Source organism: Cupressus sempervirens, chromosome 1 (genome assembly GCF_028749045.1).
Source record: "Cupressus sempervirens isolate cs-2001-9-10 chromosome 1, ASM2874904v1, whole genome shotgun sequence".
Taxonomy (NCBI): Eukaryota; Viridiplantae; Streptophyta; class Pinopsida; order Cupressales; family Cupressaceae; genus Cupressus; species Cupressus sempervirens.
This window is the reverse complement of record NC_143118.1, coordinates 748,542,003-748,564,102: the sequence shown is the minus strand read 5'-3', so window position 1 is coordinate 748,564,102 and position 22,100 is coordinate 748,542,003. Positions and strand designations below refer to the sequence as shown.

Sequence of the window (22,100 nt, the reverse complement as noted above, 5' to 3'; positions counted from 1 at the left end):
GAATAAACATATAATTTGAATAAATTAAAAAAGGTTTCATTATATTCTCACTTGTATTATTAAATGCATGTGTAGATTTCAATAGAATTTACACCACAATACATTAATATGTAAAATGTGAGGAAATAGAGGCACATAAGGAAGTTTAGATAATATTTGGCATGACAATAGGTTAAAAACAATGAAAGACACATGAGAAATAGTTTTATATTTACATTCATATGTTTTTACTTCACCATATCAATATAATTTATCATTTTTTATTAAATTAATTAAATATATGATATAAATTATACATTTTTTAAATTAAATAATCGGTAGATCAAAAAGAAATGAACAATATCAAAAGAGGGGAGGCGAACCTCAACCTCCTAGTTCAACTGGTAATCCATGATCAGTCAACTAGCACAATATGTAATAGTTTCAGGAAGATTACAAAAAGAGAAATTAGATAAGCTAATCTAGAATATCATCACAATCATCAATCCACGCAGTCCATCCCACCTCTCCTTCCATCCAAACAACTTTCTTTCGCTCAAGAATATGAGCAAAGAACTCAAGTCTATTAGAAAAAGGGCCTCTAGTATCCCGCATCTCCTTAATCAGCCGCTTAAGGGCTTCTTCAAAAGCAGCCCGGTCATCAATAATGCTAGCTCGTTCCAGCCCATGTTTCATTTCGTAGATGAACATAGTAGCGTGCCCATCACGGAGAAATCTTTTTAGCTTGTTCTTCTCAAGTTTCATAATGCAGCACACCTGCAAGATAATCTTAAAGCGTATGAGTTTCAATTGAAACAAAGTAAGGGATCTACCAACATCTTGGAATTTGTCCTCAATTCTACTTTTCCAAATAAACCAAAGAATATGAGAAGAGAGAATATTCCAAAAAAAGTTAGCATCCTTCTTGAGACCAAATATGTTTCCAAGAATAGTATCTAGCACAGAGACATGATCAGTTATAGATATTCCAAAAAAAATCCATATAATCCTAGCAAAATGACAAGTAAAGAAGATATGTCTTAAATTATACATTCATTATTATTTAAAATTGTAATATAAGATTTTGATTCAATTATTTAGATAAGTAAATAAAAAAAAATTAAATTAAATTGCTTGAAAGTACAATATATTTAATTAAGCATAATAGACAAGTAAAAAAATTGTTGGAATAATCTTGAATAATTTCTTTTAAAAAAATTAATGTTGACTTCAAGTTAAAGGTTAAAATTTAATTAAATTGTGATCATAATTAGCTTCCAAATTTTAAAATGAAACAAAATATCATTTAAAATTTTGATAAAAAATCTAAAATAGAAATTAATTTAAATAAATAAAATGTTGTAAAAAATTAAGAAAAAATTATGAAAATTAATCTTTAGTACTAATTAAAAAAATTATGACAATATAAAACTAAACTGACATATAAATCAATCGTCGTTTTAAAACTATAAAAATGAATAATATACTTTTATTTCATCAATTAATAGAAATTATCATTTTTTTATTAAATTAACTAAAATATATGATATAAATTATATGTTCATTTATATTTAAAGTTTTAATTAAAAATTTTGATCCAATTATCTAGATAACTAAATAAAATAAGATTAAATAAGATTGTATGATAGTACAATATAATTAATTAATTTGAAATAACCTTTAATCATTTCTAAAAAATCTAAAAAATCAATTAAAAATCTAATAATAAAAAATAGAAATTATAAAAATAAATATCATAAAAATCTTAATAAGAAAAATATAATCAAAATTAATCTTTAATATTAATTAAAACATTATGACAATATAAAATCAAATTGACAAATAAAATCAATCCCCATTTCAAAACTATAAAAATATACATAAACTTGTGGTAAGTATCTAGATGAGAGTTACACATCTTACACATATTTATCTAATTTGAAAATGCAAAACTAGAAGTTGAATATTTAAAAAATAAATAATATAAATCTATATTAGCAAGAATACTAATTAACTAATGGATTATATAAGCATATTTAATTTATAATAAAAGTGGTTGTCAACATGTAGATAATTTTTTATGAAAGTATTATAAAATCAAAATAAATTTAAATAAGTATAATAACTTTTTTACTTTAGTACAAAAAAAAATTCTTTAATATTAAAGTAAACATTATAACAAATAAACAATAGATAATGGTAATATTAGGATAATAGATCAAATAGATTGTGATAAAAAAATTATTCAACATAATCCTCATGACAAAACACAAAAGATGCTAAAACAAAGAGGAGTAGGAAGGCAAGGGAGAGGACGAGGAAGAAGAGGATGAGAAGGGAGAAGGCAAAGGGGAGGAAGAGGAAGAAAAGGATGAGGAGGATACAAGACGAAGGAGGAGGAGATGGAGGAGGAGAAGAAAATGAACGAGGAAGAGGAGGAGGAGGAGGTGGTGGTGGTGGTAGAGAAGGACAAGAATGCGAGGAAGAGGAAGAGAAAGAGGAGAAGCCAAAGAAAACAATCACAGAAGGCAAAGAAAATGTGACATTGATAGTTGATTCACTTCATGAACCCACCGGATTCAAATTGCAAATGTGTGGACATATCGCTATTTACTATGTGAATTAAAAAATGAAAAGCATTAAAGAATGAGAAATTTCTCAAAATTGAAACATGTAGTCCACTCTTTCCAAATGATGCACAATATATATTGCTATCGCTGTAATCTCACTTAGAGGGGGAAAAAAAGAGAGGAATGCACATTCATATTAATACTAAAGAATTTTTTTATTGGCTAAAATATTGCACCTCTTTTGGGTGCAACTACTAGTTGTATAATCAACAGCAAAGGTTATATAATGTGATATATCTAATGGTATGTGATAATAGATGTGCCATAAGTCAATCTTCTTACATTTCCAATGTCAAGTTTCACTTCAAAACTATAGATTTTGGTCAAAGACATTGATTAAACCTTTTTTTCCAAATTGTAAAAATTAAAAAAATGTCTCCAAAACTAAGCAATTGATTATTACCATATTTGTAAATGAATTAAGACCAAAACAACCTCTATAACCCACAAATTCACTTTTTTCACTCAAAAATTGCACTTGTATGTATCCCTCTCCTTCCATCATTGTCATTTTCCCAAATGTTTTTCTTTGCGAGACAGAGAACTTTCCAATATAGCAATTGCTAAATCTTTGTTTGAAAGTTAAGTAAATTGAAATCCCACTCATGAGCCTAACCAACTAAACTTCTGAATGAAGGAATTTTAATGATATTCAAGAGTCCAAAAAACCAAGAATCATATCTTAAATCGTCATTTTGTTCTTCTCCATGTAACCTCTTCCCATGTGCATTCATATCAATAAAGTCTTACTTCTTGAAAAAATGATTTGAACAACCCCTTAGATTGTTTTCACTATTTAGACCTCCCATATCCAATAGCTAGTTTTGCTTTTCCTCCTTTTGTTGCTTTGTATGTTCAACTGATACTTTCTCTTCTGGGTGCGGCTTGACCTCCTTGTGTATATTCGTATTGATACTCCGGTGTTTTTTTTGATTCTGAAACTGTTATTTCTAATATAAAAAATAGCTACAAATATTGAGTAGAAGTCTCCATCCAAAAACTTAAAATATTATTCTTATGCTAATTTGGAATTCAAAATCCAACCACTAGTAAACTATGAGTAATTAGACAAAACCACGTGTCTCGAGAACAACTTCATACTAGGGAAAAACCCATACAAATCATCTCATCACTGAATATAAGACTAAAATAGAAACTAAAATCCTGACGTGGCGTTTGATTTCCAACTAAAAAAGAACTTTCTATCCAAAATCTCAGTCAAAAACAACCACCACTTTCAGCTTTCGGTAAATCTGTGGGCTGTTGCGGATAGCAACCGCCACGTGTCACATTCCCACGGGCCAGGTGTCCAAGGCCAATATAAGTGGGTCGCGGCACAAAGTTTATTCGCCGCGCATATTCCACATGTCATGCCAGCTGGCAGAAAGTGAGTCACCCGTTTCATTATCCCTGTCTTAGCCATGCCGGATGGCTCTCGTGTTGACACGTGTCCACCGCCTCTCGGATAAAACCGACCGCCGACAGAGTTACCGCGATGTCAGAATTCGTGTGCGAATATTCGCCACGATATTTTCCCGGCCAGTTGCCTTTTTAAAGCTCTAGGAACTTCAATTACAACGCAACGTTGCATTCAACATTTCATCTGAAGTGGGCGTTTCAATTTTTCCTCAAGACACAATGTCGGCGTATCTCGGAAAATACACGGGTAATCCCATCAATGAGCATTCATTTCGGTTTCAATCTTTCAGCTCAACAGATGATACATTAGATTTTGGTTTTTCGAGTTTTTTGGTTTTTCTTCTGTATTGAATTTGCTAGAGCTTAAATCCTGCCTTCTGAATTGCAGTTCTTGTATCTATATCAATGAACATTCATTTCGGTTTCATTCTTTCACCTCAACTGATTTGTAGAATTTGTATTATTTTACTGTCTTTCATTCTGTATTGGATTGGTTAGAGCTAAAATTCTGTCTTTGAATGCAGTTTTTGTATCTGTTAAATTGCAGACAAGATGGATTTTTAATTGTCTTAGCTGTAGTTTTTTGAGTTTTGAATGCCTTGAATATATATATAATTCAAAGCTATTAGATTTCCCCAATCCATGGAAACGTATCATTTTTTTTCTGGATTGCATTGTGTAAGTTTATTTAACATGACATCTCTAATCAACATTTCGAATCCTACTGAGTTGAGGAGAAACGATGATGTTAGAAAAACTTACACAATGGAACCCAAAGACATATATATAATTAACCACTGGTTTTAGGTATTAAGCTAACAGATGTTATAACGTTGGCTTCAGTTTTAGGCTTATTCAATTGTTGTTACTGTATATATAGTGTTAGTTTTCACTTGTTTTGGTCTCTTGGCTATAGAGCTAACAAATGAAAAAGAGTTTGTCTGGTGGCAAAGGCAATTGGCAGTTTGATGTCCTATGTTCAATTCGCACTGAATGTAGGCATTGATAATTAATAGAATTACGTTTTCAGCTATTGGGTCAAAGGCAATAATAGGAATTTATGGACTGGTGCGCAATTGATGAAATGTTGCGTGTCATATCCTTTAATGGGTATTCCTTGATATCCTTATTTTAATGAACATTCTGTATTAATGTACAAATCAAAAAGAGCTTGTCTAGTGGCAAAGATTTTTGGTAAATTTATGTACTAAATTCCTAAATGAGAAAGAGCTTGTCTGGTGGCAAATATATTTAGTAAATTGATCTCCCAAGTTCAATTCACAGTGAATGGGAATTGGTAATTAATAGAATTACGGTATGACATTACTGGGTCAGAGGTAATATGGGGAATTTGTGGTCTGATGTGCAACTGATGAAGTATTGCGTGTGATATCCTTACTTTTGTGGACATTCGATGTAGGAAATGCAGGCTATTGAGATTATGTTTTTGGGCTATTCAGAGGTAATATGGGGAATTTGTGGTCTGATGTGCAACTGATGAAGTATTGCATGTGATATTCTTGTTGGACTAACCACCAATGAAGGGATTCATGACATGGCTTAATCGCCTCCTGTGTTCTACAAGTCAAATGGTTGTATCAAATGGTTGTATCAGGCATTAACAGGTTGATCTTTTGGTGCAATGGCAACTCTAGCTTGTAACAAGTGGTATCAGAGCTTGGTCAGAAGTTTGAATCTCCTTGGGTAACAGTGAGGGGGAATTATTGCTCTAACCGCCAACGTTTCCCTTTGGGATTTGTGACATGGCTTAGCCACCCCTGTGTTCTATAAGTCTAGTGGTTGTATCAGACATTAACAGGTTGATCTTTTAGTGCAACGGCAACTTTAGCTTGTAACAATTCTTACTTTTGTGGACATTTCATGTAGAAAACACAGGCTATTGAGATTATGTTTTCAGGGTATTGGGTGAGTGGAGAATTCAGAGAATTTATGGTGTGCAATTGATGAAAATCGAAGATGGTTTGCATTCATACCAAGGGTTTCATTTTAGATTTTTCGTTATAAATAGATTGCAAGATTTAACTTTAGTTTGGACTTTATTGGAATTAATGGAATGAATGGACTCCTGTCGTATTTATCTGTCAATTTTGTTTGTGATGGTTTAGAAATTTTCAGGCTGGCTTTGTTTCTTCCGATGATGGTTGAATAAAGGAAGTAAATTTTTGTGTTTCAACTTTTTTCATTCGTTTTGTTTTTACAGATTTAATGCAAAATGTAGGGAATTGCCCGGTTTGCTGTTTTTCTGCCATTTTTGTTCCGTATTTAACAAATGTTAAGCCTTTCTTTATTCAACATCAATAGGACAGGTTGAAATTAATAAGTGAATTGGCTGCTTTGGTAATTTTCTGCGATATTTTTTTTTTTACATTTAATAAGTTTGAGGCTTACTTTGTTTTTCTCAATGTTAATGCTGACCAACTAGAATAATTGAAAAGGTGCAAGTGTTTCATTCATTACCATCTTTGGTCATTCGATATAGAAGTACATTTACAAATTAAATTGTTAGCAATAGATTTTCTTATGTTTGGATTTGCATTCTGGAAGCCGATTGCCTTACACTAATCCTTTAGAAATGAGGAGATTTCTAGAACATGGTATTTCAGGATTACTTAATTTCAATTTTTTTTACAGTGTGTAACAATGTTCAGAAGACTCGAGTTTGATATAAGATTTGCTAAAGAATCGACATATTGCTTCATTGTTTTCTTTTTAAGAATTTCCATACACAAACCTGTTAATTGCTAGGAGGCAACACTCTTTCCAAAATTATTTTGCAGTATTTTTTATCCTGCAATATTTGACCTTTGCATTTTGGATTCATCAACTCATTTGCTAAACCCCGTGAATATTAAATTTTACAAAATCTGGAGCACGCTTAATCACTATCATGGATTATGGAAACATTTTGTATCTTATTTATGTTCTGGTTCTCCTGTTTTAGTAAATAATATATACTACAATTTTTTATATGTTGGATTTCTGTGTGCATAAGGAAGTTTTAACTCTTATCCAATTTAGTGGGAGATGAAAATTTCCATCACATTTTTTGTGAGCTCAACTGAAACAAGTTTCACCTATTGCCTAAGGTTTGCATACCAAAATTATCTTTTGAGTTCCTTAACTGAACTATACTTTACATTTTCACAATGTAGATGAGCTCATTAAGACTGCCAAGTACATTGCAACTCCTGGAAAGGGTATTCTTGCAGCAGATGAGAGTACTGGCACAATTGGCAAACGCCTGGCAAGCATCAATGTTGAGAATGTAGAGGCCAATCGTCAGGCACTTCGAGAATTGCTCTTCACTGCTCCAGGTGCTCTTCAGTACATAAGTGGAGTTATACTTTTTGAAGAAACTCTTTACCAGAAAACAGCAAGTGGCAAGCCCTTTGTTGAAGTACTCCAGGAAGGTGGAGTAGTACCTGGTATCAAAGTGGATAAGGGAACGGTTGATTTGGCTGGTACAAATGGGGAAACAACAACACAGGGACATGATGGGCTTGCAGCAAGATGCCAGCAGTATTACAAAGCTGGTGCAAGGTTTGCTAAGTGGAGAGCAGTGCTCAAAATTGGCCCAACTGAACCCTCAGAACTTGCAATCCAACAGAATGCTCATGGGTTGGCCCGCTATGCAATAATATGCCAAGAGAATGGCCTGGTTCCAATCGTGGAACCTGAGGTTTTAACTGATGGACCTCATGATATAAAAAAATGTGCTGAAGTTACAGAAAGAGTTATTGCAGCTTGCTATAAAGCTTTGAATGATCATCATGTCCTTTTGGAGGGCACTCTGCTGAAACCCAACATGGTAACCCCTGGTTCAGATGGTCCCAAGGTCTCCCCGGAGGTAATAGCCAAGTACACTGTAACAGCATTGCAGAGAACTGTTCCAGTTGCAGTTCCTGGCATTGTTTTTCTCTCTGGAGGTCAAAGTGAAGAAGAAGCCACCAAGAACTTGAATGCAATGAATAAACTCAACACAATCAAACCATGGACCTTGTCATTTTCCTTTGGGCGAGCACTGCAGCAGAGTACCCTTAAGACATGGACTGGGAAAAAGGAGAATGTGGATGCTGCACAGAAGGCATTCCTTGTTCGCTGCAAGGCCAATTCTGAAGCAACCCTAGGCAAATATGGCGGAGATGCTGGTGTTGGGCTTGCCACTGAAAGCCTTCATGTTAAGGATTATAAATACTGATCTTGTAGTGATTTTACTACACAGTGCCTACTAATTTTACTTGTTGCGTTCTTGATCAAGCTACCAACTGCATTTGATATGATTAAGTAGAAACATAGGAATGTATTTTTGAAATTTTAAATTCAATATTATCTTCAAGTATTATGTAAGTAGGTAGTATGAAGTTTGAACAGTTGGGAGCAGATAAATTCAAGGTTGATCACTTTTTGTTTCCTTATAGCATTAGCATCCTGTTGGCTAAGATAGTAGAAAAAATTGTTCTCCAGAAGCATATATGCCTTATATAGACTCCTGAACTTATCACCATTTATATTTGCATTTGCATTATATGCATCAGATGTATGGGAGAAAATGCACATAGAAAAATAATTGTGACCTTAATTTTCTACCATCTTGTCTGGATATTTGAGAAATATAGTTAGCTTTCGTTTTTGACCAAATGATTTAGGAGATTGTGATATTTACCGAGTCTGCAAAGAATTTCATTTGCATGCCTACATAGAAAGCAACAGTATTACAATGAGAGATGACTTGAATAAATGATTGTTGCAGGAGTAACTTTGAAGAAATCGGTTGTGATCAGTTCCTCTGCTCTACTGTTTACAGTAACCTATACTAATCAGAGGAAACAACTGCTCTACTGTTTACAATAACCTATACTAACCAAAGGAAACAACTAGGAACGTAAATTTTTACTGGTGTTTTTGACAGAATACAATATACATATCTAATATATTTAGATAAAACCATAAGCAGTTTTAAAACTTTTATTAAACTGGATGTCTGTTACCAGTTCATCCCTCATGCCATTTGGATCCAGGTATGATCCATTCGGGAGTAAGATCCTAATCCAGTGCAAGGGAGGTCCATCCAATAGTTGTGATTTAGCCTGTTAGTATATCCCAAAAGAACAGTTAACCCACATTGAACCCCACAAAATTTCCCAGAACCTTCTATCAAGAGAGTCTTTTTAATTTTTGGCTTTTGGAATTCTAGCCAACTATGATTTGATTTAACTAGAACATGAATGACCACCTTGGGTAAAAGAGTGGAAATATCTGCTAAGAGATCACAGTTACCTCTGGAAATGGACTATTATTTGCTTTTCAGAAAAAACCTATGTTTAAAGGATGCAATAACAATAACCATGCATGGCACACCTGATTTAAACAAGACCAATATTTGCAACCAACCATGATCAAGAGTACCATTGACCAATATTATTAACTTCTTAAAACAATTTGAGCCCTAGTGAAGAGGGCCAAGTTCAGTTGATGTGAGATAAACCTTAACCAACCTCTGCTATCTGCAAAAAAACAAAAAATTAATTAATTTCAAAAAGATAAAAACTATAAACTATTTGCCCTTGCTTAAATTTTTTGACTGCTGCTTAGAATTCCAGGTAGCAATGGAGTCATTTCTCCACTATCGATGGCAGAAATTTCGGTTAAATTAGAAATGTGGCCCCTTTGATGTTTTAAAGTACAAATTTTCCCTTGATACCTGTCAATTCTGTGACTACGAACCACACCTACAATGTTGTAAAACAAGAGTGCTTCTCCAATGTCAAAGCCATCATTTAAGGTAACATTATTGCTAGTGCCAAAAAAACACCATTTCACAAGTAATTTTTTGTCTTGGAGAAAAAATGCACACAGGATGGATCAGCTTCTCAAGTTTAACCTTTATGCTTTAATCAAAAGCTGAAAGAAGACAGTGGTCCGAAGGAAGTTATTGTGATGAAAAAGAATACGATGGCTTGAACTGAATACCAAATTCTCTTCATGTATCCAACGCAAGGGTAGTCTTCAAACAGCTCTAGGCAAGTTTCATGAACATGGCCATTCAGTTTAATACATGGGCACATATTGATGAGGAGATGAAAACTAAAGTTTTTATGATCATGTCATATACAAAACTCATATAAAGGTCTCATTTAATAAATCGGTGGTAGTTCATTTGGTAATGTATCAATAAGCTTGAAAACTAATTTGAATGCCTCATTTGCACCCAAATTATTCAGAAATTGTTTTAAATGGCGATCTTTTTAAAATCTTTCTTATGGAGTGTCTTGAATAAAACGAGAAGAACGAACCTTGATTGGATGAATAAGTTGTATGGGTTGTCTGGAGAAAATTTAAATAGACTTGCAGCTTGCTGGTCATATTATAACATCCTCAGATGAATGTCTGTTGATTCATGGACCACTGGGAAGAGCTGATTTGCAGGTTACTAAAATAGGATGCCTACATGAGCCTTTGGACTCTCAACAAATATAAGTTGATCAGAAAACCCTTGCTGCGGGAGTGGCTCAGTGGTGTAGGTGAAAGCTGACTGTACAAAATAGATATTTGTCATGGAGCAAATTAATTGATGGATGACATACACTACCTTAGTTGTAATGAAATATTGCTAGACACCGCATTAGATACATGAAATAAGTTTCAGACATCTTTGTGGTGTAATTCTGTCTGTAGTACTGTTTGTCAATTGCCACCATTGTCACTCGTTTTAGATGGTATGCTCTATGATTAAACGGCTCTGGAAACATCAGAAATTGTCTACACTCACCTTGGTTGGTATGATCCAACAGGTTAGAATTAGATGTTTCAAACTCTGGGTTGCAAGATTGTATTGTGCAGGTGAGTCTGTACAACTGATTTATAGATCTTAATATCCTATTGTAATTATTAGTTTCAAAGGGTATAGCACAATACATATTGCAAGTATTATTTAAACTAAATGCTAAGCTTGTTTGGTGTAATATCTGAATCAAATCTGCTACCATTAGAATGTCAAGTTTTACGTTCGAATCTGTCTAACTGTGTTGTTACAACTGCGTCAAGAGTAAAATCGTTATTTGAAAGGTTAATGCATTTCTGTAGTGAATGGAACAGCTTGCCCATTCTTCATCTTTTACCCTATGTCTGGGAATAGAATTGAGCTCCTTGCAATAATTCCTGGTCAATTAAAAAAACATTGCTCTTCTGATCCTATTATAGGGTTAAAAACTTTTCAAAATAGTCTCACAGATGGCTCCTTTTAAAGCTATTAATCTATCCTTATAAATATTTCCTTTCATAATGATTGGTTCGCAAGGTGACAATTGTACTTCTAAGACTCGGTACCTAGTCATTTATCTGGTTCAAGTTGAAACACTACTATCATCATGAAACTGATTTTGTGGATAAAGCATTTGCAATAAATAAGGAAAAACAGGAATGAATGATAAAAGATACATTATTGGTTCACTGTATGTTTGTGATATCTGTTATTTGGGCCCGCGACAAACAGTTTCAAAGCCACCCTTAAACTTCACATACTAAGGAGAAAATTAAGCTTGGAATAAACAAGTCAACTTTGACTATGTAACACTTTTTCTTGTAATGAAGCTTAGTGTGTGATGTCTTGGAATAAACAAGTCAACTTTGACTATGTAACACTTTTTCTTGTAATGAAGCTTAGTGTGTGATGTTTAAGCCGTCCGTTTCAGTACTAGTAGTGAGTGTGAAATTGTGACTTTCAAACCTGTCCAATGAAGTGACTTCAATGAAACATTAATTTCAAGGGTTAGTATTCAAAATCAATCAAAGGAAACAAATAATGTATAAAAGAGCATCTCATTGTTTTCTAGTTGTGAAGATTCAATTGATTAGGTAGATTTGCTTTCAGAATGTATATCTAATCTAATTAAATAGACAATCACAAAATGGAAGATTCAAATTAGAAATACAACTAAGCGAATTTGATTAATTGATCTAGATTAACAAAAACAAACAAAAAAAAAATGATGTTGAAACCTAAGAAATTGCTATGATAATCTAATTGAATAGACAATCACAAAATGGGAATGGAAGATTCAAATTATAAATACAACCAAGTGAATTTGATTAATTAATCTAGATTGACAAAACAAATGATGTTGAAAGCTAAGCAACTGCCATGATAATCTAATTGAATAGGCAATCACAAAATGGAAGATTCAAATTTTCAAATTATGAATACAACTCAAGTGCAATTGATACAATTGATCTAGATTAACCAAAAAAATGATGTTGAAAACTATGCAATTGCTCTTCTAAGGATGCTAAACTCAATTGGACAGTATGTAGAGATTAACCAAAAAAATGATGTTAGAAAACTATGCAATTTCTATGATAAGGATGCTAAACTCAATTGGACAGCATGTAATTGCATAAAATCTAGATATGAAATGTCCTGATCAGGTGTCAACTTATAGATTTCCAATTTTGGGAAATGGGAGGGAAGAGATTTGAGTTTAAATTCAATGGTTGAGATCGATTTGCAATGAATCATTGAGATTAGGACTTCCGTTATCAATGCAATTGAACACAATGAGTCGTCAAGATTACGACTTTGAGTTATCAATGCAATTGAATCTTTAGTGGATGGAATTAACTTAGGTTGCATGGGTGCACGTACCCACCCCCCGGGACGCGTCCCCAAGAACCAGGTACACATAGCCCAAGTGCTAGGTACTCATTGGAGAGCATCAAGCTAAGGACCTTTATTAAGAATTCTACTTTTTGTTTTGGTTCTGTGTTTGAGTATCAGCTTGTTTATCAAGCTTGATTCAATACAAAATAAGTTCGAAACTTTGATACAATACTGAAACACAGTAGACTTTATCACTGTTCAAGTCAGAAGTCTGTCATTTGCAATATGTTATATGATTTATGATCTTTGTGTTCATGTTAAAAGCTCGCCTTCTCTGTAATTCATCTAAACATTTATTATTTATTATTAATAAAAACATATTACAAATCTGAAACTGAAAACATCAAACTTTTAACACTGCTCGTGTCGAAAAATCATTAATATGACTCATTGTTAGATTATTTATAAATATGAAATTATATAATAGGAAAAATTGACGTACCCAAGCCGTACTGGTACCCTAAGTACCCAAGTACCCCGATCCCACTGCAACCTTGGAATTACTTGTTTGTCCATTTGTAGTTGAGGTGGATAATAGGGCAATTAATTAACTCACATTAGTTAATTTCTCCAGTTATGGTATTTCAATCTCTTGATTTAATTAAACAGCTAGGATTAGTTAATGAATTAATACCGTTGATGACTGATTCTTAATTGCTTGATGAATTATAAAATTGTATGATTTGAAGTCAATTGCATAATGGAGATCAAAATTACTCTTTTGATAGGATTTTGTTCACATGATTAAGACTTGGGGATAATTGATTTGACTACCAATTTTAGGTGATTACACTAGCATATCGTCTAATAGATATTATTAATATCTAGACATTGAATCGCCAGTTATTAATCCTTTAGAGCTATGCTTTTTTTTTTATTCAAAAACTTTTTGTTCCCTAGCATTTTCCAGGAACTTTTGTAAATATGTAAATTGTCGAATTTGAATATCTAAGATGTGGCATTCAATTTCCTTGGGGGTGGGAATGGGAGTGGAAAGGAATCCCTGGTTCGTAACATTCACTAGATTTGATTTATCATAAAGTGTGAAAAATCAACTATTGCAATCACTGATTATTAATCTCCTATCATAAATGATTATGATACCACAGACTTTTGCTTCCTGCTGAACCAAGATACAACTCCTGATCCCAAGCTGAAACAACACCCTGAAGTGCTCCTTTTGTCTGTTGTACTTCCTACCCAATCTATGTCAGTATAGCCTATCAACTTGATACCTTCACCTCGAACATATCTGATCCCATACTCGACTGTACCACACAAGTAACGTAGCACATGCTTAGCTGCTATCCAATGCATTCTTTTTGGTTCAACCATGAACTGACTAAGAGAGTTTACTGCAAATGCTATATCTGGTCTAGTGTTGACCAAATACATAAGCGAACCAATCAACTGTCTATATAAAGTGGGATCTACATCCTTCTCCTTAGTTGTATCTACCTTCCTCCAATTCATGATCATGGGTGTAGACATGGCTTTGCAATCCTCCATCTCGAATTTCTTTAAGATTTCAATGCAATATTTCCCTTGACCAAGGAAAATCTCCCCATCTGTCTGCCACACTTCCATGCCTAGAAAGTAGTGCATAAGTCCTAAATCCTTCATCTTGAACTCTTCTGCAAGGTTCCTCTTGCAATCCACTATGAGCCCTAGTGAACCTGTAAAAAATAGGTCATCCACATAAAGAACAAGAATGAGAATCTCACCCCTAACCATCAAGTAGTAGAGGTTAGCATCTGCTTCACTCTTCACAAAGCCCATTTTCTGCAAGTATGTATCAATGCGCTCATACCACGCTCTAGGAGCCTGCTTGAGTCCGTACAATGCTTTCTTCAATCTGCACACGTGGGTCTCTTTGCTGTGTGCTACAAAGCCTTCTAGTTGTTCTATGTATACCTCCTCCTTCAACTCACCATTGAGGAATGTTGTCTTGACATCCATTTGATGGATCTGCCATCCCATCTGTGCTGCAAGTGAGATTACAGCTCGTATAGAAGTATACCTGGCAACTGGAGCAAATGTCTCCTCATAGTCTATTCCCTCCTTCTGAGAGAATCCCTTTTCCACAAACCTAGCCTTGTATTTCTCGATGCTACCATCTACACCGTGCTTTATCTTATAGATCCAGCGTGATCCAACTACAGCCCTATCTGTTGGTCTAGGTACTACCTCCCACACATCATTCTGCATTATTGAAGAATATTCCTCAACCATAGCATCTTGCCATACCTAATGTTCTGCAACTTCTTGATAGCTAGAAGGCTCACTATCTACCAACTGACTAACTAATGCCACATAGTCATTGAACTTGGCTAGTTGTCTTCGTTGTCTAGTACTCTTCCTAGGAGCTCCCACAAACTCCTGAGTATCCCTTTGTGTATCTGGAACTAGATGGTTCCCGCTGACAACTGTAGAGGATGAAATGTCAACCTCTAAGTCTAAGTCTTCTAGATGCATTTTCTGTTGCACTCGTTGCTCCATACTCTGTGAATCTTCACTAACTGAGTCTACACTCGTACTGGTAATTGTACTTGAGCTTTGCTGCCTTTGACTTGGTCTTGGAGCTTCTATTGGCTGCTTACTCTGATCATTTGCTGGCAAATCTCTGGATCTCTTGAATGCCTTGTCCTCCATGAACTTGACATCCCATCTGACAATAACTCTTTTAGTCCCCGGAATGAAAATCATGTATGCCTTTGAGGTCTCACTGTACCTAACAAAGTACCCCCTCTCTGCAGTCTGATCTAACTTTGTACGTGTATCTCCAAGAATATGACAATATGCCAAACTCCTGAATATCCTGAAGTGACTAACATCTGGCTTCTTCCCTGTGAAAGCCTCCTCTGGTGTCATCTTCCCTAGCACCTTGTGTGGAACTCTATTCTGAATGTAGACTGCTGTATTACATGCCTCTGCCCATAAGTAACGAGGCATGTCCTAGTCATGTAGCATAGCTCTTGCTACCTTTGATATAGAACGGTTCTTCCTCTCAGCAACTCCATTCTGCTGTGGATTGTAAGGAACAGTCCATTCTCTCTTGATTCCTTCTCTGGTGCAGAACTCCTAGAAGACATTTCCTTTGTACTCGCCTCCATTGTCTGACCGAAGAACCTTTATCTTCTTTCCTGTCGAGTTCTCCACAAGAGCTTTGAACTTTTGGAATCGACTGAAAACCTCATCCTTAGTCTTCAAGAAGAATATCCTGGTCTTTCTAGAGAAGTCATCAATAAAAGTAACATAGTACTCATATCCTCTGAGAGATTTCGTTGACATCGGTCCACAAACATCTGAATGTACTAGATCAAGAACACCCTTAGATCTGGTGTCACTCCTTGGAAAAGACGCTTTCGCAAACTTCCCCAACACACATCCCTTACATACATCATCATGCTTTGTGCTCACCTCTGGAACACCTGTCACGGTCTCACGAAGCAATCTAAGTGCTCCATGATGAATATGGCCCATTCTCCTATGCCATAGCTCTCCAAGATCTCTAGGATTACTTTTGCTCATAAGTGCCTTAGGAGTATCAAACTGCAATCTATAAAGGCGACCACTCCTAACTCCAATAGTTATGGGTGATTTCCAATCCTTGTGTTTAATCAACACATGTGTCCCTCTAAAGAGTACATTATACCCTCTATCCTGAAGAACAAATACAGAAATCAAATTCATACCTAAGCCTGGCACATATAACACATCATGAAGAGGAATTATCTTTCCATTCTCCCTCTGAAACTGAACAATCCCTTTCCCAACAGGGTTGAGTTTGGACAAGTTTCCCATAGAAATCTGGATGTTGGTGTCCTCCTCCTTGTAACTGGAGAAGTACTCTCTAACTCCTGTCATATGAAATGATGCCCCACTATCTATATACCAAACACACTATGAGGTTGAGCTAACCATACAAGCTACGAGTGCAAACTCATCTTCCATTCTACTGGAGAGTTCTTCTGCACTTGTTGAAGCTGCCACCTGCTTCTTACCCTTTTTCCTCTCTAGGCAATCACTGACATAGTGGCCAAACTCGTGACATCTAAAGCACTTGACCTTAGAAAGGTCCTTCTTCTTCTTTTCACTTTGTGAATTTGGTCCTTTGCTAGATCCCTTCTTTGCTTTCCCTTTACCCGCTAGGGCAAAGTCCTCTTGTTCCACCTCATTTTTCTGACTCTTGTTGGCCCCATTGACAAGACTTAGTCTAAACTCCTCCTGAGTGAAATCAGTCCATAGTCGATCCCAACTCGGTTAAGTATCTCATCCACTGACAACTTGAACAAAGACACTCCATTGTTTAGTAAACCCATTTAGGGCTATTCTCACTACCTCATCATCACTAGGGCTATCTCCAACAGCTGCTAACTCATCCTTGACAAGTCTGAGCCTGGTGAGGTAACTTGTGACATCTTCTCCCTGATTCATTCGGGTATTCTTTAGCTTCTCTCTAAGAATCAACTTCCTGTTGGTGGTAGCATTCTGGTACAGATTCAGAATGGTGTCCCACATCTTCTTTGCTGTATCTAGCTCCGAGATATGTGGAACAATATGATCCTTGACACCATCAAGGATAATCCTCCTCGCTTTGGCATCGTCCTTCCTATATGCTGCAAGCTGTGTTGCATCCGTTGGTACAGCTACAACACTGGTAGCATAATCCTTGATACCATTCTCTTCCAACAATAAAGAAATTCTGGCCTTCCAGACACCAAAATTTGAAGCACCATCCAATCTGTCTTGATCTCTCAAACCAGCTGAAGCCATCTCAAGGGTTTAAAGCAATAATAAATCTAAAGAGATCAAAATTTCTTTCCTAGGGCAAAACTCTTCTACCCTTAACAATGCTTTGATACCATGTGAAAAATCAACTATTGCAGTCACTGATTATTAATCTCCTATCATAAATGATTATTAAACTGCTGAAAATAAATTTCCAGCTAATATCGAAAAATAACACAACTGCAACTTCACTTATAAAATACGGAAAGAAATGCGCAACACAATGAACACAATATTTTCAGACAAATTGTCCCTGGAAAAACCCCTAAGGGAAAACCAGTTCTACAGATGAGAAATTATATTAAACTTCAGCAAATCAAGAGATACAAAATTCCTTGCCTCTCACTGGCAGAACCCCGACAACCTCCTAATTTCTCCCGCTGATATTCCTCACTGCTATCCCTGCGCTAACACTGCGCCCTTGCTAACACTGCAAGACTGTTTGCTAACACTGCAAACTACTTCTCCAAAGCGCTTCCAATCCAAATGACCCAATGACCCCTTTCTATACTACTCCTGTTGGTAAACCAACGACCGAGATTAAATCTAACCAATGGCTGAGATTAAGACAACTCGACAGCCAATAATAGAATTGGTTGCAAAGTGTCCAAAAGGAATCACTAAAATTAGTAAATAATAACCATTTACTAATTTTTGGCAAGTGGACAAACAACTGTCCAAACCACCCATAAATACAACCACTATTCATAGATAAGGACGAACAGTTGTCCAAGCTACCCATAAATAGTGCTGCTATTTCTGGGTCAGAAATAACAGCTGTCCAACTAACAATAATTAACATAAAGGACTTTTTTTTGTTAATTACCATCCAAGACTGGAGGCTTAATGCTAAGGTGTTTCAAATGGTGTTTGAATTTCATACAATATGGAGAAACTTGTTTTAAAGATCATATGTTATGTAGGTGCTGTCGTCTAATATTCATTGCTATTATCCAATGTGAACTGTTTCCATTTGAACTGGTTGTAAGCTTGACTATATAAACATTTATTTTTAATTCAATTAAAAAATAGAGCCATGGCAGAGAAAACCTTGAAGCAGTGGATGAGCTTCAAAATTTCAGAAGTGATGCAACTTTTATTCCAATAAGGCAGAGGTTTTGTTGCCCACTTGCATATCCGGCAAGCTTTATGTGAAATGTTGCTAATGATAGTGTTGTGAATTAGATATGGACAAACTAAATCTTTCACTTAAGGAAACAATTGTTGGAGTTAATGTTCCAATGTTCCAATGGTAGTCAATAATAAATTTTGCACATGTGACAAGCCTTGTTGAGTTGTGGCAACACAAGTTTAGTTTAGGATTGAGTCAAAGAGTTCTAGTTTGAATTAAGTTCTTATTGTAGATGTCTTGAGTTAGGTGTCCATAAGTTTTAGTAGTGTCAAGTTTATGTGCATGTTGTCGATCATGAAGTAGTTTGTTGTCAATCTAATTAGCAGTCATTTAGGAATGTTGTTGAGTCAAGCTATTGTATAAATTGACATCTATTATCCAATAAAAACAAGCTGAAAGTTCTTTCTTCTCTTCTTTTTTACTATTCTATTTTTCAATATGGTATCAGAGTCATCTCCATTTCCAAAGAAGTCTCGTCCTACTACAGATTTTGTTGTTGTTGTACAACATTGGAAGGTATCTTCGTATTTTTATTTAAAAAATTTTGAAAATGGATACGCTTGTAGAAAAATATAATGGTCAAAATTTTCATACATGGAAAGTGAAAATGCAAATGCAGCTGATGAATAAATGTTTGTGGGACATAGTTAATGGTACTGAAATAGTACCTATAGATAATAAAAAGAAGATTGATTGGGAAAGTAGAGATGAGAAAGCTAAGTCTATTATTGGTCTTGCTCTTTCAGATTCAGAACTATATCATATTGATTTAGAGAAATCGTCTAAACAAATTTGGGATGGACTAACTAAGTTGTTTGGAGCAGAAACAACAAATGCAAAATTTTCTTTAAAGTTGCAGCTATTTAGTTTTAAAATGTCTGATGAAATTACTGTGTAACCACATTAGTAATTTGAAATCTCTAATCAAACAACTAGTTGAAGTTGGTGTTGCAATTGATAAAGATGATACTAAAGTTGTCTTGCTAAATAGTTTGGCTTCAAAATATAGCAATGTTGTTTTTACTCTCAGTCAAATGTCTTCACAGACTTTAGAAAATGTGATTTCAGCACTCTTAGTTGAAGCAAAGATAACAGTTATACAAGATACAAGGGAAAATGCTCAACTCATTTATGCATTATATTCAAAGAACAATATGGGAAAGAGAATGTATGGTAAGAATGAAATCGAATGTTTTTATTGTAAAAAGGTAGGGCATATTGCAATGAATTGTAAAATTTGTGCAAATGACTTTCTCAAAGGTAAAATTAAATAATCAACAAATATAGTTGTTCATGCTGAATCAACTGATGTTATTAGTGATGATGATAACATTGAAAATGAAGATCTTATTTTATTTTGAAGAAGTCTATGCTTTGAAAATAGGAAAAAATGTAGTAGAGGCTAGATGAATGCTCTAATAGTTTGAGGTGCTATAGGATCAGAGAAGTTATACCTTTATGAGGATTATGAGGCATTCCATGTGGAGATAGTGTGTCCAATAGTTCGGAAGATCTGAAAGTCTAGAAGCTTGGCATCGTTTATGAAGAGATGGTGTGTCCAATGGTGTTTCGAAGCTAAATGATAGCTGCATAACTATGAGAGAGTCAAACTCTTCTGTGGCATATTTTCAAAGTATAATTTCTAAATAATGTTTCCTTTAGTTGTCACATTGAGGGTGTTGGAGTTAATGTTCCAATGGTAGTCAATAATAATTGTTGCACTTGTGGCAAGCCTTGTTGAGTTGCTAGCAACACAAGTTTAGTTTAGGATTGAGCCAAAGAGTTTTAGTTTGAATCAAGTTCTTATTGTAGATGTGTTGAGTTAGGTGTCAATAGGTTTCAATAGTGTCAAGTTTATGTGTGTATTGTCGATCATGAAGTAGTTTGTTGTCAATCTAATGAACAGTCATTTAGGAATGTTGTTGAATCAAGCTATTAGATAAATTGACATCTATTATTCAATAAAAACAAGCTGAAAGTTTTTTCTTGTCTTCTTTTCTTTTTTTTCTGCTGTTCTATTTTTCAATAACAATTGTCCAAAAGAGAAAAAGAGTCGATTAGCCGAACAACCCCACAAGTTTTCACTCCATCAAAGCAAGGTTTTTAGTTTAAAAACGTCGAGGTATTTGAGCTAATTTCACAAAGTTGATATAGTCTATAATGCAGCACAGGCATGCAAACACAAGAGAAGACAAAATGATTCAAAAAATAAAACAAAACCCTAATCGAAACGACTCGAAGCAATTACTCCTGAAGGCAAATTCTTCGAGTTAAATCTAGTGCAAAACCTTTTTAAGTAAGCTGAGAGAAAACCACTCTTACTACAAGCTGAGATAGCGTCAACATCATTCTTCCAAGATAAAATCGTCGCTCCATCGTCGAACTCGAGCACCTTGAATCTGTTTGTAGCGTACAATACACACATAAGGAATACCGTGCGCCTTGCAAAAATAAATTAGGAATGATCTAAGGATAATTTCATAATGATTTTCCGAGGGGGGGACGTTTTTTTTTTTTTTTTGGCACTGTCACAATGTAGCAATGTATTATATATATATATATATATATATATATAGTTAAAAAATATTAGTATATTTGGGTTACAAAAAATATGTAGCTAATAAATTGATGAGCATCTTGTATCACTATATATATAAAAGGGAAGAGAAAGTGAAAAAAAATAGAAGAAAATGATTTTTTTAAAAGGGAAAATGTATTTAATAGGTGGCATTATTTAATGTCACTTGTGACTTGAGGGTTTATTTAATGTAACTTGTTAGGCTGACTTGTGGCTTGGTTTGGTATAAATAGAGGGTCTTGTCTTATTATTATTCATTTAGCATGGAGCATAGAATTTAGCATGAGATTCAATTTGAAGGAAGTTAACTAGAGAGAGGGGTAGGTGAGCAAAGTGAAGTTTGTGATCAAAGCTTGTAGCTACGACTTGGGAAACAAGAAGGTTGCTTGTTGGCTTGCAAACAAGTTAGATTCTTCTTGGAATTTTCTAACAGATTGTAGATCTGGGCTAGTTAGGATTTGGATCTTGCGAGATCTTGCATAATTACTATTCTAATTGCTTATGTATTTGGTTGTAACCTAGAAGACCTTACAGCCAAGCATGTTGGTTGTAAATTTTATGATTATATTATGAGAATTGGCATTGTTGCGGATCTAAATCTTTGTGTTATTGTTTATATTTCGATGTGTGGTTATTTGTTGCTGACTAGGACATTTCATTTGGGGATTCTCTTGCCTTGCACTGCATCAGGTGGTATTAGAGCTAAGTTCGATTTTGTGGTGGATTTTTCCTTTTGAAGTCCTATCTATATCTTTGTTGTGAGGTAGAAGATTGTGGTTCAAACTTACAATTGCAAAGGACTTGCAGATAGATTGATGGTTGCGAAGATGAAAAATTGATTTTATTGATCGAAAGTTTGATCTAGTTGGTGATTGTTAAAAGTGTGGATTTATT

At 34.8% G+C, this 22,100-nt stretch overlaps 2 protein-coding genes across 3 annotated transcripts; one reads left to right on the top strand and one right to left on the bottom strand.

Annotated features, from left to right (window-relative positions):
- Window positions 1-348: 348 nt before the first annotated feature.
- Window positions 349-21,099, bottom strand: LOC149580063 (uncharacterized). 2 transcript variants are annotated; one of them, XM_089788799.1, is made up of 2 exons: window positions 20,917-21,099; window positions 349-756 (listed from the first exon to the last, which is right to left on the bottom strand). In XM_089788799.1, exon 2 carries the CDS (start codon window positions 742-744, stop codon window positions 457-459), a length of 288 nt encoding a protein of 95 aa, XP_089644925.1. In that variant the 5' UTR covers window positions 745-756; window positions 20,917-21,099; the 3' UTR covers window positions 349-456. The 2 variants fall into 2 exon arrangements, with proteins under 2 accessions (XP_089644925.1, XP_089644916.1); XM_089788790.1 differs by having other exon boundaries at window positions 20,951-21,099.
- Window positions 4,191-8,396, top strand: LOC149580064 (fructose-bisphosphate aldolase, cytoplasmic isozyme 1). Its single transcript, XM_089788778.1, has 2 exons — window positions 4,191-4,275; window positions 7,202-8,396. Exons 1-2 carry the CDS (start codon window positions 4,248-4,250, stop codon window positions 8,245-8,247), a joined length of 1,074 nt encoding a protein of 357 aa, XP_089644904.1. The 5' UTR covers window positions 4,191-4,247; the 3' UTR covers window positions 8,248-8,396.
- Window positions 21,100-22,100: the final 1,001 nt, after the last annotated feature.

Excerpts from the sequence above, each read along its gene's own strand:
- LOC149580064 (XM_089788778.1), top strand. The coding sequence starts at position 4,248 with ATGTCGGCGTATCTCGGAAAATACACGG. Across the intron at positions 4,276-7,201 it reads GTATCTCGGAAAATACACGG|ATGAGCTCATTAAGACTGCC; the intron begins GTAATCCCATCA and ends TTCACAATGTAG.
- LOC149580063 (XM_089788790.1), bottom strand. The coding sequence starts at position 21,004 with ATGGAGCGACGATTTTATCTTGGAAGAATGATGTTGACGCTATCTCAG. Across the intron at positions 757-20,950 it reads TGACGCTATCTCAGCTTGTA|GTGTGCTGCATTATGAAACT; the intron begins GTAAGAGTGGTT and ends ATTATCTTGCAG.